This window comes from Stegastes partitus, unplaced genomic scaffold (assembly GCF_000690725.1).
Source record: "Stegastes partitus isolate 25-593 unplaced genomic scaffold, Stegastes_partitus-1.0.2 Scaffold706, whole genome shotgun sequence".
NCBI lineage: Eukaryota > Metazoa > Chordata > Actinopteri > Pomacentridae > Stegastes > Stegastes partitus.
In genome coordinates, this window is record NW_007578437.1 from 280830 (window position 1) to 298770 (window position 17941).

Consider the following 17941-nt stretch of genomic DNA (forward strand, 5'->3'; position numbering starts at 1 on the left):
TTGTACATCTAAATCCATGAAACCTGTTACTTGCTTACTCATAAATAATAATCAAAATAAACTATTAATTCATCCTCTCCATCTTTATTTAACAATTCTTATGATGGTGTTTTAGCAACAAGCACAGTAAAACTGCTCAAAGGCTCAATTTTACAGGCTTTTATTGAAATGGTGCTGGTTATTGTCAGCAAAGTGCCTGTATTTCTTTCATTTATTTTTCTTCATGGCTGCAACCCTTAAGCGCTTCAGTGAATGGAGATGAGCATAATTTAACGTGTAAGATGAAAGATGATAAGATTACAGTAGATTCAGAAGCATCTTGCTTAAAGGATGCATTGTGTGTCACTGTTTGCGCAGATTTACTTTGCTCAGATGCAAATGCTTCCAACTCATAGGCTTGTACTTGGCAAGAAGCTGTCACTTTGAAATTGCTGTATTTGCTTGTGCGGCTAAATTTGGCATCAAAAGTGCGCGCGTGTGTGTGTGCATGTGTGTGTGTGTGTCTGTGTGTGTGTGTGCATGCGCTGGGGGGAGAGTGTTTGTATGTGTTTTGCAAAGAAGCCAAAGTGATGCCATTTTCTGCCTGTCATCAAGCAGGGACTTTGTCGACAATTTAGCGCTCAATCTCTGCTATCTGCTGCTCTCAATTTTATCATTAAGTCTCTTTTCCTCTGGGGAGGGTGAAAAATGCCTTATCATCCAAAGTGCATTTCACATTTAGGCAATTTGCCTTGTTTTTGTATTATTGTGCTGCTGGAGTGAATGCGCTTTCTGCCGAAAAAGAACGGCTCCAGTGAATCACAGTCGATTGTGTCAGTGTAATGAGTCCAAAAAACCGGACTGTTGCTTGCTTTGTTGGACATGTCTGTAAAAAAAGGGGGCAGGTGGGTTTTGTTGTCTGGAACTTGGATTGAGAGCAGAGATAATACCCAAAATCTGCAGCTCTTTAATTAGAGAGCTGAATGTCAATGCGCTGAACAAGATTACAGACTCCTTTTTTTTTCGCTCTAAGTGCTTTGCCATTATGACACAGAAGTAATCCTCACTGTGCAGCTACTCAAATTCCAATCTGCATAAATACACATTACTGTCATGAGCATTTCATGTGTCTGTCATTTACAGCCCGTCTGGTATTTTGTTTGTTTTGAGCGTCCGACAAAGGTCACTCCTTCTACTCGCCACACATCCTTAACCACAGGAAACTCTACTCGCTCTCACCTGTGCATCTCCAGTATTGATTTGTAAATAAGACTGTAAAAATCTCTTTGGCAGGTGGCAAAGGTAACATATTCTCTGTACATGTGGCTATATTAATGAGGTGGGGGTGTTACCATTTTCAAAATGCCACCGTCAACCGCGGCAACAGTAAATCAATTTCCAAACCCAAAGGTCAGCAATGTAGAGAGAGAAGGGAGAAGGAGAGGAAGGCCAAGGGGGCCATTTGTTATTCCTCATTAGAATGGATCAGTCCTCTTCTGCCTCTCTCTCTCCCCGTTTCAGCATCTCTCTCGAGCTCTCTCGCTCTCTTTTCTTACACTCTCTTTCAAGCTTTTTCCTCCCACTTTTCCCTCTCTGCCTCATTTTGGGCCCCCTCCAAGGGAATTAAATGGCGCGGAGGAGGGCTGTCACTTCAAAATGTCACCCCGGCGAAACAAGGACCCACTCATGCTTGTATTTTTCCACTACACCACCAGCTCCCCCCCTTTCTTTCACTTACATACGTGAGAGCCTGTTTTTCTTACCTTCGACCTCCAAAGTCCGCCACCTGCCCGAGCTACTGCCACCACGGCCCGCGTTCAGTCCAGCCACCGCCAACATGCTACGGACATAATAACAGCAGAGCATCCATGTTGTGGCTTTCTTTTTTATTTTAACGGCTCAACTTCACACGTATCAGAGAGGAATCAAACGTAATTAAAGATGGTGATAAAGCAGACGAACGCCACCATTTGTCTCCAGTTGTAAAGAGACTGTGATGGAGCCTCTGCTGAGTCTCTGAGGGCGTTTTTTTTTTTTTTTATACCAGGGCAGCGGGTACAGAATAGTGTAGTGTGGCACCAACCCGTGCACTTACACAGCCCTCGTTCATCTCTTTCAACCCCCTGGGCCCTTGCACTGTGTAACCTAAAAAGGATCATCTATCATCTATTCAAAGTCACTGTGGCTCCTCGCTCTCTTTCTCTTTTTTTTCCCTTGAACACACATATGAGCACCCAGTCAAAGCCAAAAACCCAGGGACTTGTTGTGTTCCACTTGGAAACTGCTGAATCCATCCACACCCAGGACCCCCTCTGGCAGCGGCTTTAGCGCCAGGTCAGCCATGTGTCCATCTTGTGACTGTGCCTCAGAAGGAACTCTATTTGAAGATCCTCAGCAGTGTCACTGACTGATGTTAAGGGACAGTCCTTGTCTTTTCAAGTGGCAGTGCTGTAATGATTCCAGACGACAGACAGACTGGCGGCAGGACCCTCTGGACTACTTTGTCAGTGACATTAAAAGGTCCAGCTACACTCAATGGAAGGATCAAGGGCAAGAACAATGAGTGCTGCCACACTTAAATTGACATAACTATAAAAAGGGAGCACAAAGCTGTGCCAAACCTTGTAAAGGTCAAAAAGGAGTGGGAGAGGAAGAGAGAAACTTTTTTCAGGTGTTGTTGTTACAATCTGTGCAGATTTTTTTTTTTTTCAAATTCCATAGATTTATTCACATTCAGAGTATTTTTTTTTTTTCTCTCCATGATACTCGGAGTACAAAACAGCCTGCACGCTGCAGCTTATTCCTGACTATTTCCACAGAGATTCGATTGCAACCATCATTTGATAATGTCTCAGTGCTATGTTAAGCAGAGGGGGGTTAGATCTAGTCGCTGTGGGCCTATTAAGACCAGAGAAAATTAACAGTGTTTCAATTATCAACCCCCCCAAGGAGAGAAAAAGTGTGGCTAAAGCTTGAATTAAATCAGGCCATTCATCAGAATGAACACACTTGGCGTCGTAGTACTTAAAATATCCATAAATAGACCTAATTACGCACTGCAAAGCAGTTATAGTCCAGCATTCTCATATTTTCATGTAGTATGTAGACTGTTAAAAAAGCTCTTGGATGAAGTCGCTGATAAACATGAGGAAAGAAAACACCAGCAGTTAAAAACAAAGCATCATCCACAGAGTATGAGGTCAACAAAAACTGAAAGTTAGTCTAAATTAAGATAAATGCACCAAATTCTGCCCCAAACACAACATATTAAAAGCACAGTCGAGTTAAAAGCAAGCTCAGTTAATACCTGAGAGGCAATAGAATATTTATAGCACAGTGACCTCTTTTTATCACTGAATCTAATCCATTCATGAATCATAGATAACAACAGGACAATGGGAGAAACATGTAATAAAACACACACTCTAAGGACATCCTAGTGCGCTAAGAAAAGAAACACAAAGTCTTAGTCATGTGGCCAGCACGTTTGTTTGGTAGTTTTGTTGTTGTTGTTTTTTACAGCAGGGAAGCTATATATATATATATATATATATATATATATATATATATATATATATATATGTATCTGCATAATGTGAACAAGTCGTAGGGATTAATGTCAGATTAGTGAAAGGATCATCGTCCATTGAGCTCCACTGTCGAACAGTATCACACAGATCAGAAAGCCTCAAGTGAATAAGTAACCTTGTGGCAGGCTGCTCGGTTGTGTCACTCCAAGGTCTTGCCTAACAGAGGCCAATCAGCTTATCTCGTAGCTCCACTAATCAATATTTCTTTGTATTAACAATGGATCAGTAGACTACATGTTGGAGTATTGATGAAACCACAGTGTGCTGCTGCATTGCCCCCACAACTGCAGACATACACGGATAGAAACAACTGTGAAAGACTGTGAATGCTGGACGGGCGCGGGATGGCCGTTCACTGCATGTACAGGAGGGCTGAGCAATTAATTGATTTCAAATTGAAATTTGAAAAGAACGCAATTAGCAAATCGCAGAGGCTGCAATTTCGGCCGTGCGAGGTGCAGCTATTAAATAATGAGACTAATGCTGCAATTTGGTTTATTTAATTTGAACAGATTGCAACTTTCAGGGGTTGTTTATGCTCGTGCATTGATCAGTGGAGACTGTGGGGCTCAGGCGTACGAGCTGTGGTTCGACTGATATCAGCCCAGTTTCATGATTCAACAGCCACGCCTCACACAGTTTGCATGATCCAGGGTTGAAACCGTCGTGGCTTTATAAATTCGTATCGCCCTCCCTTCTTGTGTAACTTTCGTGCTTTTAATGGTCTCTCATGTGAAAATACACATTCACATGTTTTATATATATTATAATATTGAACTGATTTTTTAAAAATGATATGGCAAATTGAATATGTGTCAGAAAACTGCAGTGAGATACTCAAATCATTCAGCTCAGATGTACACATAGGAGGTTGTTTGCTAACACGCCAGAAATGACTAGTTTATATGGCAATAATTTTAATTTTATGCAAGTTTTTTTTTTCTTTTTTGGAGCCATTTTTTATTGCAGCAGTGGAGAGAGCAGGGAAGCGTAGAGGAGTGATACGCAGCAAATGGTCCCCAGCCAGGGATCAAACCGGGGGCTTGTTGCTCAGGGCGTTGGGACTGGTGTGGAATGTGGCTTAGCTACACATCCCCTGACAATAATACGATTTTTTAACAGTACTTTCATCACATATTGATTAACCAAGGCCCAAAGTACTCACACACCAGAGGTGGCCCCGATTTTATGTAAACCTTAGACCGTGCAGGGCCGTAGTTTAACACCTGAGGCAACCATTTAAGCACGTTCGGATTCTCTAAACCCGTTTAGTGTTTGTTGTCATGTCACTGCAGCAGCATCCTTTTAGTGCCATTTGATGTTAAGCGGCTGCATCTGTGTGTGTGTGTGTGTGTCTTTAGCAGGACAGAGTTCAGCTGAACAATGGAGTGTTAACGATCAGCAGTTTGAATCTGGCTGACATCGGCATGTACCAGTGTGTGGCAGAGAACAAGCACGGTCGGATCTTCACCAACGCTGAGCTGCGAGTTGTAGGTAAGACGGAGTTGATTTCACGAAATACACCCAGAGGTACAGTCAAGGCCATTTTTCCAAGTCCCACATTAATATTGACAGAACACTCGGAAAGCATATCTACAAAATTGCCAACTGGATCACCCAAAAGCATTTAACAAGATCGCATCACTAGTTTTATTTGTTCATTATTTGTGTAAAGATTCTATTTTTATTAAACAATATTTTGCTAAATAGGTTGCACATAGTACATCAGAGAGCCCTCTGCTCTTTGCTGAGAAGTCAAATGTGTCTACATTTCAAAATAAAAGTATCCAGAAGTGGACCCTAGTGTTGCTCACATCATCACATGACTGCATCTGATGCTTGTCCTTCAGCTGGGAACGTTCACGTGACTGGTTTTATTGGAGAAGATCAACTGTGAACACAAAACAATACAGGAGATTAGGCCGTATGCTGCCATATTAGTTACATGTGATATTATTTAAATAAAGAAAATGATCCAGTGAGCTTGCCAACAGTACAAATGTATTCAGTATTAACATGAAATTTGATCTTTTCTTGTGTATTTACTCTTTGTTTTTCTGCAAAAATCATTAAATTTAACCTGTCTGTTACTGAATTACTGCTAACTATCAATTAGTAGCTGTGTGATTGCATTTAGTTTTAATTTATTTTCACTAAAACTTGTCATCACACTACTTTTTTTCCATAAAAGCTCCGATGAAGTTCCTTTTTAACAAATGTCCGTGCCGTTTGTGATAGAAATTATTTTGAGTTCATGATCAGTAACTGCAGAAGCACTGTGAGTATTGATGGTGAGCTTCATGTTAAAGTTTATATAACTGACACTTTAAGGTGAACTCAGCATGCAGCCATGAGAGTTACAGTAACAGACAGTTTAATAAGGACTTTCAGGCTTTGGAAATCAAACTGCACACAGGTGGTTAGACAGTAACAGGTAACATGAAAAGCTAATATGCTTTATGTGTCTGGGCAAGACGAGTTGTGAACTCACTCTATATGTTGCGGAGTTCATTTAGCCTTTAGTTCCTTTCATATCTGATTTACTGCTTTAGAAATGAAGTGCAGACGTTTTCTTTTCAAACTGCACTTGAGGTATTTTATATAATCGGGGAATGGCAGAAAGAAAAAAAAAATGTTTTATATCCTCGTATAAGTACTCAAAGCACTTTGCTGTGGCAGTTTGACACAACTTCATTAGCAAAAACAAAGTTTCATTCGTCTGTCAAAGCCACTTCGCTTGATGACGGAGCGGCTTTCAAATGCTTTGTGTTTAGAAACATATATAACTCTGACTGGCAGCCTGAATTAAAGTAACCGCAGAGAACCAGGGAGGGTTTAAATTACTTCGCTGTAGGTGTATAGCTCTAAAAACCATCTATTGTTGTACTGGTGAACGGTTTGTGACTATTTGGCTGCTGCTGCACTATTTGTCCCGGTTTGTACATGTCCTTATAATGGCGTCCTCGTCTTCATTAGCAGAAGTCTGATTTGTCTGATATTCTACCTTCAAATGACTGAGAATCTTAATAACCTGAACAGAATACGAACATTTAAATGCTGGAGTTAGAGCAGGAAAAGAAAATATCTGCTCAACTTAATTAACCAAAGGTCAAAAATCTGTGACCCCTGTGCTTACAGAGCAGCAACTAACCAGTATTTTTGGATGAATATATCAAACTATTATTCATATGATTAATAAATGAATAGTTTTATCTGTAGCAAGTTCGAAAATTGTAAAAAAAAAAAATATATTGCCCTTCGCACTATTGCAGAGCTCAAATTGCAATAACATTCAGCCTGCAGCTCTTCACATTTAAGAACCCAGAAAAAGGTTGGATTTTTTTTTTTTTTTTATCTACAGCCAGTTAATCAACTCATCCATTGATCATCAGCTTATAAAAAATGCTATTTGATGAATGAAATTTAACAATGTGGATTTTTTTTACTATTCAAGTAATAATTGCCAGGATATTTTAAATGTTGTCCTGCTGTAGGCCACCATGATCACAGTCTATTCGTCATACAGGTTCCTCAAGAAAACAACCTGATAGGCATTTCTCATTTATTTGTTCTGTTTAAATGTTGCTGCTGCATTCCTTCAAAAGACACAAGAACAAAGCTATTTTATTTAAATGCACACATCTGAGTTCATATGAATTCTGCTCGTGCTTGAAGGCGAGACGAGTAAGACAAATACCTGTTGTGCTGTCGGAGATAAAGCTGGCATTTCACACACAGTGTCAAGACGTAATTATGAGCGGCGACGCTCGCGCGGCTACACGCGCGCCGTCCTGTGCATTGTTGTGTACGCGCCGGCATACGTTGGCAGGTGCTCGGCCGTGTCACTGGCGCCAGGCTGTGCATTCACTTTGAAGAGCTTTCTGCTGAGTCGGTGCGCATACAAAGCAGCTCCAGACGACGGCGCCTTAGTAATTAAGGCCTAAAGGAGCAGCAACAAAGCCTCCCTCTCGTTTTACATTTTTGCTCCAGAGGCCCCGTGGCTTTATTCTTAATGCACAGTGTCCTTCGAGGGAAAAAATTCACGGAATTGGGAAAACCACCTCCCTCTTCAAATAAAATATCTTCTTTAAAATGTTGCACCGTGTCTGCATTTGTAGGTGCATTAGAGTCTGTCTCTGCATGTGTGCAAACAAGCGCATATGTGAAAGGAAAGGATGTGAGAGCTGACCTGCCTAATGGATGGAGTGACCTGAGCGTTTTAAGGAAGCTCCTCCACTCTCCTCCGCCACAAACTCTGTCTGTTTTTCTCTGTCAGTAAATCAAAATCTCTTTTCTATTCTCTTCCTCTCCCGTCTCCCTCCTGACATTGGCAACCCTTTTTCTCTCCGCTCTCCCCCATCAGCCATTGCTCCAGACTTCTCCCAGAACTTGCTGAAGCCCCAAACTTTGGCCCGACAGGGTGGCGACGTTCTAATCGAATGCAAGCCCAGGATGTCTCCTCGGGGCGTGATTTCATGGAGGAAGGGGAAGGAAGCCCTGAGAGAGAGCCACAGGTAGCAGGCTTCTTTGTGTTGAGCTGTAAATGCATTGTGTGTGAGACCACGTTTTTGTTTGTTTGGGTTTTTTTTTTTTTAGTTTGTGTGGCTTACTTGCAGAATAGTATTTCACTGACTTGTTATTTTATTTTTCCCTACTTGATATTCATGGTGACAAACTGCACAGAGCAGAATCACAGTGTGACACAATACAATTTGAATTGCATAACACGTTCTGCACTCCACCACTTTCCCCACCTTTTTTTTTTTTTTTTTAGCTATCTACATTTCTTCCCTGAACTCCATTGTGCTTTGCTTTCTTCTGGCTGTGCTAAGAGCTGGTTTCTGCACTGTTTACTTAAGGTAATTGGGCGTTCCTAGACTGCGGCAGCTGGATCGATGCGCTGATCCATCAGCTCATTAGCAACATGTAAGGCCTGGAGGGTCATTAGAGCACAAGTCAGACGATGATCCAGACTACCATTGAGACATGGGAGAAGCAGATGAAATCCCCAAACGGACTGATCAATGGATGGCTGCTGAACATACATTCTTTCTCGATAGTGGCGGTAACACCGGGGGAACCATAGAGACACCTTGTTTTATTAGAAATCGGGTTAAGTACAGATCAATGCAATACCTCTGTGCGCTGGAGAGGAGATGGAAAAAGGAAAAACAAATGTTAATGAGACAAGGAAAAAACTATTCTTCCCCCTGAAGACATAATGCTGGTCAAGGTAGCAGCAGGATGTATCGCCAGCGACCGAGCAGCAGCTCTGCTGTTTGTTCTCACATTGCAGCAAACGGGGGAATGTGCAAATGTGGTGCAAAGCAGCACAAGGCCTTCATATGATTGACCGTTTTTGTATCTGAAATGAAGGAGTCTCTTCAACCTGCATGAATAGGCAGTGACAGAAAATATATCTTCAGAAGTGTGTCATTTGGTGATATTTGCTCTGTTTTCACAAGTTGTTCTGGCTCTTTTTTAGGGAACTGTTAGTTTTCAACATTGCAGCAAACAGGAAAATGTGCAAATATGGTGCAAATGTGGTGCAAAGCAGCACAAGGCCTTCATATGACTGACCATGTGTGACCCATCTGCATGAAATCAGTGGCATTGTGCCTCGGGCTATATCTGAGATACAGCCCGAACTACATTAACACATGATAGAATATTGATTTTGGGTTCATTACTTAGATTGATCCATTTAGATGTTTCCCACATGTAGCTAGCATATAATATCACTGTCAGATACCATCAGCGTGCATGAGCGGTAACACCAGAAAGAAGCAGCAGAAATCACTTGTGCGCAGGCGCCGCGAGCAATGTGTCATTGCCAGCCAATCCCGTCCCGTGATTTGCATCATGTGGTAGCAACATGCTGCTTTTGTTTACGCATAACAGCCTAAGGTGACTGATTTCGTGCAGATGGGTCACATTTGTGGATTTACAGTTTAAAAATGTGTTGAAATACCCCATCGCCTGCATGACTAGGCAATGACAGAACATATAAATGTCTCCAGAAATGTTCTCATTTGGCGATATTTGTTTAGATTTCACAGTTTTCACAAGCTGGTTTGTCCTTTTTTCGGGGGGGAACTTCACTTTTAGCATTGCAGCAAACATGGAAATGTGCAAATATGGTGCAAAGCAGTGCAAGTCCTTCATATGATTGACCATTTTTGGAATTAAAATTGAAAAATGTGCTCAAGTGCCCCATCACATGCATAAATAGGCAGTAAAAGAGAATACAAACTTCTTCAGAAATGTCGTCATTTTCTGATATTTGCTCTCTTTTAGCAGTTTTCAGAAGTTGTTCTGCTTCTTTTTTTAGGAAACTTTTAATTTTCAACACTGCAACCAACAGGGAACTGTGCAAATCTGGTAAAATGTGGTGCAAAGCAGTGCAAGGCCTTTACATGGCTGACCATTCTTGGATTTAAAATTTAAAAACGTGTTCCAGTATCCCATCGCCTGCATGAATAGGCAGCGACAGAAAATATAAACGTCTTCAGAAATGTCCTCATTGTCTCATGTTTCCTCTCTTTTAGCAGGCTTCACAAGTTGTTCTGCTTCTTTTTTTTTGGAAACGGGGGAGGAACTGTTAATTTTCAGGTGTGCTATCATAATCTGCAGTTGCGTAATGCACAGTGGCGTCTACACAAATCACTCATCTGTATTTTGAGCAGGAACGTTACCAGCAGGAGGCAAAGCACACCTGCCGCTACATGCAGTGATGTAGTAGGGGTTCACATTTCTCATTTGATATGGGATTAATTGTTCAACTGGCTCAGCAGCTTTTTTCACATCTAAACCTCTGGGATATCCATCCTCATCACAGCCGGGGGAGCCGCGGGGTTAAGTCACCTTCCCCCCCGCCAGAAGGCATGTTGGGGGGGGGGAAACTAAAGGTGCGATGTGATTGCTAATGCCAGCGCCGGGACATCTCGGTCGCAGGAGGGCGATGTTTTATTGGAGCAACAGAATCAGCACCGAGATTATGTGGTGCAGACGCCTGCTAAATGTTGGGCCCAGCTTGCAGATTTATCATCCTCTTAAGTATTGAAAGGAAAAATGCATCCGTACCGCAATGTGCAATATCAATCGTGCCTATAAAGGCGAGATTTCCCATTCGAGACTTAACATTACAGCCTCGCCCTGAAGTGGCTGAGCAGCATACAAGATGTTAGGTTTTGACATTATTGCAACATCTCTCGCAAGCCTGTTCCCCCCTTCCTCCTGGCTCGTTAGCATTTACTTTCCGTCCATATCGAAATGGGGCTGTTACCAATGCTATTACAGCGGTGGCACAACACTAATCCATCCCACTGGCTCAACCAAAGTACCCATAATTCCTTCTAATCTTCCAAGGATAATGTTTTCAAGGATCTTGCAGTAGGAGAAAACAAATCAACTCAAGAACAAGGCAGGATCTGATTAGTTAATGAAATCATGCAGGGGGGGACGATACCTACACCAGCTCATATCCCAGGCATGTATAACAAGATGGCCTTGGAACAGGGTTGCCGTGCACTTACGCGGGCAACTATGAGGTTAACGATAAAGTGCTTACCCTAATTTAATTTCATCGCTGACCGCTGCCAGCAATTGCAAAACGGATAGAGGAAGTAGCTCTCAGAAATATTACCTTTAGATTGAACCGCTGTGGTTAGGAATGCCACGCTAAACGATACGCTTTATTGTGCAAAAACAAATCCGTTTACAATCAGAAAGAGCTTTAAAGGTGTGATCCCAAAACCAGCCAGTGAATGAAACAAGCAGTACTTGAGAATACTGCGAGTTCCTGGTAGTACACCGACTTAATTATGCAATCATTCTTAAGTGGCTAAAATAATGTTTTTCATTTACAGCCTCTTGGTTTTTGTTACGCCTCGGAGAGAACGGAGCGGGCTTTTTAGATTACAGCCGGTAGCTTGCTTTAACACCAGCCAGCGAGGTTCAGGGTAAAGTGCCTGTTTACTGCATCACACTTATCAAGCTTTTATGTACGCCACAAATTTCACCAAAACCTTAATTGCTCCGGGGCGACCTTTAAGAAGGAGAGGGAACAAAGAGAAAACGTTTCAGACGGATAATGCTCCTCACATCTTTATCTTGCGCCGTTCCTTTGTAGCTCTCGCCGAGGAGGAAGCCCTGACATAGGCTACTGCACAGTTTAATGGCGAGTCTTATCCCTGTGACATCTCATATCCATAACTCTTTGTTATAGCCCATTACAAAGGAAGCCCTCAGTTCAGTTAGGAGAATATACCCCTGGCTCTGTGGGGGGAATGGGCACCGGAGAAAGGGGGCTAATGCATTTTAATTCTCCCTGCCTTTAAAGCGTTACAGGTCATTTTTGATCATTTTAGGAGGTCCACGCTGCCTTGGAGGGATCTTTTAGAAAGTGGTGTTCAAGTTCTTCTTTCAAACCAGTTATGTTTGAAACACCGGCTCTGCCCCATTACGATACGCAGTTTAGAAGGTGTGATGGGAGCTTCTGGTGAGGATTTGCAGGCGTTTATCGACAGGGTAATTAATTTCAAACGGTACAAATGGGGTCAGGGGATTGCTGAAAGGCATCATCAGAAATTGTTGGAATATAATATGATCAAATTGTCATGACCTTTCTGACTGAAGAAATTAACTGTAGAGACATTTTCCACTGTAGCTCGCCTTTGTAAAAGAGACGGAACTGCAGCATTTTCTGCTTTGTAACCATCAAAAATGTCGATAACACATTTCTCCTGCCAGCCCTGAATATTTATTCCGTCTCGGAGTTTCTTCTTTCTTTGACAAAATACTCCTCGGTTTCGGAACACGTAGCAAATAATCGTGAATATGCTCCTTTTGTCGGTTAAAGCGTGGCATCAGAATCTGAGTGTAACAACCGCTTCGTGTCGTGAAATATTAATTGCTGCTCATGAGGCCTAATGGATTTTGTGTGTTTGTAATGACTCTGATAACGCCAGGCCAAGTTAATTATTAGTTTAACAAGCGGTGGCTGTCTTCTCAGCACAAGGGAATTCATTTTTAACCATGTGATTTTTTATTTTTTATTTTTTTGATTTTCGTATTGATCTCTGTGGGGATTTTTTGGTGGCGGCAGCGTTGCTTAAGGACATCTCAGCGGGGCAGATTATTGGCTCCAGTATAACAATGCAGCCTGTGCTCTGTTATTTTTTTTTATTCTCTATAGGAAGTAGAACACATATGCAGCGAGGGGGAACGACCTTTAATTGGCTTGTTGTTCTGTTATGTGTTGGGAGGCCGTTATGTGCTAAAAAAAAAAATAGAGAGAGATTTTTTTATTCAAAAAGGGCTGCTTTGTGTTGTCTGATAACTGTCAAGTTTTGCAGACTGAGGTTGAATCAACACCACAAAAACTTAAAGGATGTAATGTTGTGTCATCTGATTGCATTTGGACCCTTTCAATTACAGCCCATTCAAGCCAAATTAAAGCAGAGCTATAACGAGTAAAATGAACAATTACAGCTTGATACTTAGATGTCTTTATGCTAACATTTAACATGTATTTGTTTTAGATTATTGACTTTGAATCAGGCGAAAGCAGCAAGAAAGTAAAGTCTTCTGTCAGCTTGGCGTTTGAGGGATGTGATGGATTACCTCCAGTAATTGCAGAGATTAAGGGATGTGTTTTCAAAACCGGCACGAAGGCCCGGATAACAGAAAAGACAGAAAGGATCAAATTTGAACCGTAGGTATCGAATCTGAATAGTTTTGACAAATTCAACTACCGGTGATGAAACATGGAAATGAATGGTTCTTTGGCACAATCCGCGTGCTGAATAAACCCTGTTAGCTTTTAACCTGAGCATTCAGCGCAGCACGTGGCAAGTTTGTCATCGCGGCAAAGGAATGCTTTTTTGGCATCCAGGTGAATGGAATTAATCAAACCGCTTATTTTTTTGTCATTGTGCGCCTCGATCACCTGCAACCCTCGTGATTCATCCCACTTTTTATTAAGTGGTTGTCTCGGGCGTTCTCACCAAACAAGTTGTCTCCTTTTATCCTCCATCCTTGACTGGGATCGCAACACACAAGCTGGCAAGATGAATGTCATTATGCGTATTTACTTACAAGTTATTTGTTCTCTTCTTTTTCTTCACACTCTATTCAAGGCCTTGTTTGACGTTGGAATGCTTTTAAGGACTCTTTCTCCTTTGAAGGTTTTCGGTGCTCCTGGAGTGAGCATCAACATATCTGAGGGTGTTTTTTTTTTCTAACTTGGAACTATTTCAGAAATGGAAGACAAAACAGTTCATGATTCGTAGCCGTGGTTGGTTGGTTTGTTTATAGCTACAAAACAGAAATGATGATGCTGATTATTTTTAGTTGAATAAGAGCAAAGTTAGAAAAGTGAAAACTCCAAAATGAATTGAAGAGTTCATTTGCAAAAACTCCATTTCCGACAGGACACTTGATTTTAACCATTTATTTGGGATCACATACATTTAGTTTGGCGGTGACTCTGCTGGTGATGCTCTGGAACGATCTGCGCAAGCATGACACAGATAATCCCTGAGATCACAAACCCCCGCAGAGCCATGAATTTACAATTTACAACTTTTCGAATACGGTATGAACACGAGAACAGGAGACCAACTAAATAGTCTTCACTTACAGAATCTAGATTACATAGTTCAAGGTACAATAATGAACCATCTGCAACCTACAGTGGGGTTATATGACTGAACTGTTTTTAAAAGGTGGTGGTTGGGGAGGAGGAGGAGATTTGACGATCTGCAGAGGCTGGAGTAGCAGCGATGTGGTGAGCGTGAAGCTGGCAGAATGAATGAACGCTGCCTCAGTTATAAAGCACGCTAAGTGGGTGGGCTGGACTTCAGCGATGACGATTGGATAGGAGGGGTCATGTGACACCCTGACGCCGTGCCTGTCTGAACTAACGCGAAGCTCCATTTTCTTAGATTTTCAGAAAACTTGTTTTGCTGTTGTTTGCTTGAGATAATATCAATCAAACTGAAGTTGAGTGGATTTGACTCGGTAGAAATGACAAAAATAGAGATAACTTAAGATTGATTGGAGATGGAGTTATCTGTTTTTGTCAATGAACTCTTCAATTATAAATGACAACAATGATTCAAAGATGAATGGAGATCTTTCTTATGTGGGTTTGAATCACTTAAATACTGCTCCTTGGTGAGTGGTGTGGCAGCATTCTGTCTCTGCAGGAGGAAATCAGTCTGGTTTTCAGGAGGACTTGCTGGTTCAATCTGTCACTGAAGTTCAACATCCTTTTATTACCAGGCAGATCACATTTGCAAAGAAAAAAGAAAAGAAGCTTTTCTGATATGTTCCTATTTCAAAACATTTTTCCAGGATTTAAACTATTTGCTGCGACGACTTTGAGGCTGCAGCTCTGTTAACCGTTGTTCTGCTGCATCTCCTCCCATCACTATGTGCGTATTTAGGCAGAAGCGTCCTCACCATCACGCATCTAAAAATCTAACTCAGAGTTTCTCCACCTTGATATCAAAACTGATGCTCTCCTCCCATGAAGTGATCTTGCGCTGCTCTTCTCGACTCGGTGGCGACAGATCAAACTGTAACTGTTCACGCCGAGCTCCTACTTATGTCACGCTGAAGACGCTTAAAATTGACTGAGATCAACTCCAGGCTGAAGTAAAAGAAAACGAAAAAATGTTTCATTACACTAAACCTGATATTTTTCTGCAGTCTGAGTGGTTTGAAAGTCGGCTATATGAAGTCTTTTTTATTTCTTGCAGAGTTATGGTGCTGGATAATGGAAGTCTACGGATTTCAAATGTCACTAAATTGGATGCTGGACTCTACACGTGTGTGGCCAGAAACCAGTTTGGAGTAGCGAGCAGTGCTGGCAGCCTTTTGGTTAAAGGTAAGATGTGGTTGTTTTTTGTTTCTTGGCTTGGTCTCAAACATCAGTCTTTATTGGTTTATTGTACTAAATGACAGATAGATATTTCTTCCGTATTACATCCTCATGAGTTGTTACCTTGCAACGACTGTTCTTATTCCAAACGCTCCATGATACAGCGCAGACCGACGAATCAAAGAAAAAAATCTTTATTTGTCTTCCCCCTATCGCTGTGCGTTCACACTCGGCTTGTGAGACCCATCAGATGAGGCGCGGGATACACAGGCTGTGAATTCATACCGTTCGGCCAATCCGATGAAGCTCCAGCCAGCTGACTTTCACACTAATTAGACTCAGTGTGATGGCGACAGAGAGGTGAGCTAGCAGGAAGGCTAAGGAAGTAGAGAAGAGCAGGGGAAATGTCAAGAAATCTGCTGTGAAAATACCCCAAAGAATGCAGGGACAGTTTGTTCCATGGAAGCATTTTCAAAATAAATGATTTGATTTCTTTCTTGGGCTGCAAGGTGGCTCAGTGGTTAGCACCGTCGCCTCGCAGCAAGAAGGTCGCCGGGTCACGTCCCGGTGAGGACACCCGAGATCTTTCTGCGTGGAGTTTGCATGTTCTCCCCGTGCAGCGTGGGTTCTCTCCGCGTTCTCCGGCTTCCTCCCACAAAGTCCAAAAACATGTTGAGGTTAATTGGTGATTCTAAATTGTCCGTAGGTGTGAATGTGAGTGTGCTTGGTTGTCTGTCTCTCAGTGTAGCCCTGTGATAGACTGGTGACCTGTCCAGGGTGTCCCCTGCCTTCACCCTGAGTCAGCTGGGATAGACTCCAGCCCCCCTAGTGAGGATTAAGGTGTATAGATAATGGATGGATGGATTTCTTTCTTTCCTTTTCTTTCTTTTTCCTGTTTATGTTGGTTGTTTGCAGGGACAGCGCACAATTAAAAGTAATTGCACCAGAGTTAGCCAGCAGCTAATTTGCATCCGTTGTCCCTGGGCGAGTACAGAAAAGGAGAATACCCACAAAGCAATAAATAGAGTACGTTAAACAATACAGAGTCCATCAGTATGACACAATAAATAAAATGAGTAAAACAATAAATACAATGTGATCCTTGTTGGTGACAGCTGTGTGATGACTTTAGCCAAACTTTGAGGCTGGTTTAAAACACTATAAAGTTTGTGGGGATGGAATTCGACTTCTTTTTTTTTCACAGTTTTAACAGAGAAAGCAGATTGACCAAAATCTGTCTTTGTGAACTGCAGTACCCAGTCAGCTCTCGTAGATGCTGTGGTCCTGCCTGCACTTACTCAGTTTGCATATTCAATGTTTGGGGTCCTTGTCTGCAGAAAGACATGCTGTATGGCTAATATGCACACTTTAAAATGTGTTTATTTATGGAGAATATATCATTATGATATTTAACTGTGCTATTGCATTGTACTTTTTAAAGAAATACACAAATAATACAGTAATAAACATGTCATAACTGCTTAAGTGAGGAGCAGTCTGACAAATAAGTTGCATACAGTCAGTGTAAGGAAGTACTTTGACCATTTTTTAATGCAAATCGTCCATATTTCCCCCCCCAAAAAATAGATCTGTAAGGGATATAAGTTAATTACAGTTAATTATATATCAGGTTTTACTAAAGGTGTGCTTCTGTGAGCGGTAAGTCAGTGTGGGAAGCTCACTCTCTTAAGCTATACACATCTATCGTTCTGCATTCAGGCCTAGTATTGCTACGATAATAATCCATATATTAAGACAATATCACATAAATTATATCAAAACCAAACCTAATGTGCAAGACCTTAAAGATGTGTTTGCTTTTTGCCTTGCAGTTATTGGTGGTTCTTTTGTGCATCAGTTGTCCTGCAGGTTCAGTAATAAACTAACACATCTGGCATTCTGCACAACATCTGTGGGTAATAACTGACCAGCGCTGCATTTAAAAACAACACTGACCATCACTTGATGACCAGCAGCTTTTTTCTTACCTGACAGATACACAGTCCAATTAGTTGACAGACAGTGGCCGGGGAGGGAGGCGAGACACGAGGCTCATTGGATTCATGCGCCGCAATGTTTAATTCATATGATTTTTTTTTCTTTTTTCGCACGGTGGCTCATAGCCATGCTCAGTTTGTTTAAGATTTCAATCCATTTAAATCACACACTTCTGCAGTGCAAGGAATTTTCTAGGTCTTTCTAAAGAGCAGAGTCAACAACACTGCTCTATTAAAATGCCTTTTGTTGATTCCTCTTCACAAGTTTTTTGAATTGCAAATTGGCTCGCGTGGCAGCCCAATTGTGCCTCCTTTTTTTTCTCTTTTTTTTTTTCTTCGCAGCCTCTTTACATAAAGAAATGGATTTGATACTGTGTGTGTAAGAAATGATAGAATAATTATACAATGTAGAAATTAAATTGCAAATTTTTAATATACTTCATGCATGTGATTGGAAGGTGCAAGCAGTCTATTAAAAAAATAATAAG

General features: G+C 41.6%; 1 protein-coding gene across 1 annotated transcript in view; it reads left to right on the forward strand.

Annotated features, from left to right (window-relative positions):
* The window catches only part of cntn3a.1 (contactin 3a, tandem duplicate 1), a 78044-nt gene that overhangs the window by 44116 nt on the left and 15987 nt on the right, over positions 1 to 17941 (forward strand). Inside the window, exons 9-11 of the mRNA XM_008290976.1 lie at positions 4934 to 5063; positions 7933 to 8083; positions 15335 to 15462. Coding sequence (XP_008289198.1) covers positions 4934 to 5063; positions 7933 to 8083; positions 15335 to 15462 — 409 coding nt within the window. The remainder of the gene's footprint in view (positions 1 to 4933; positions 5064 to 7932; positions 8084 to 15334; positions 15463 to 17941) is intronic.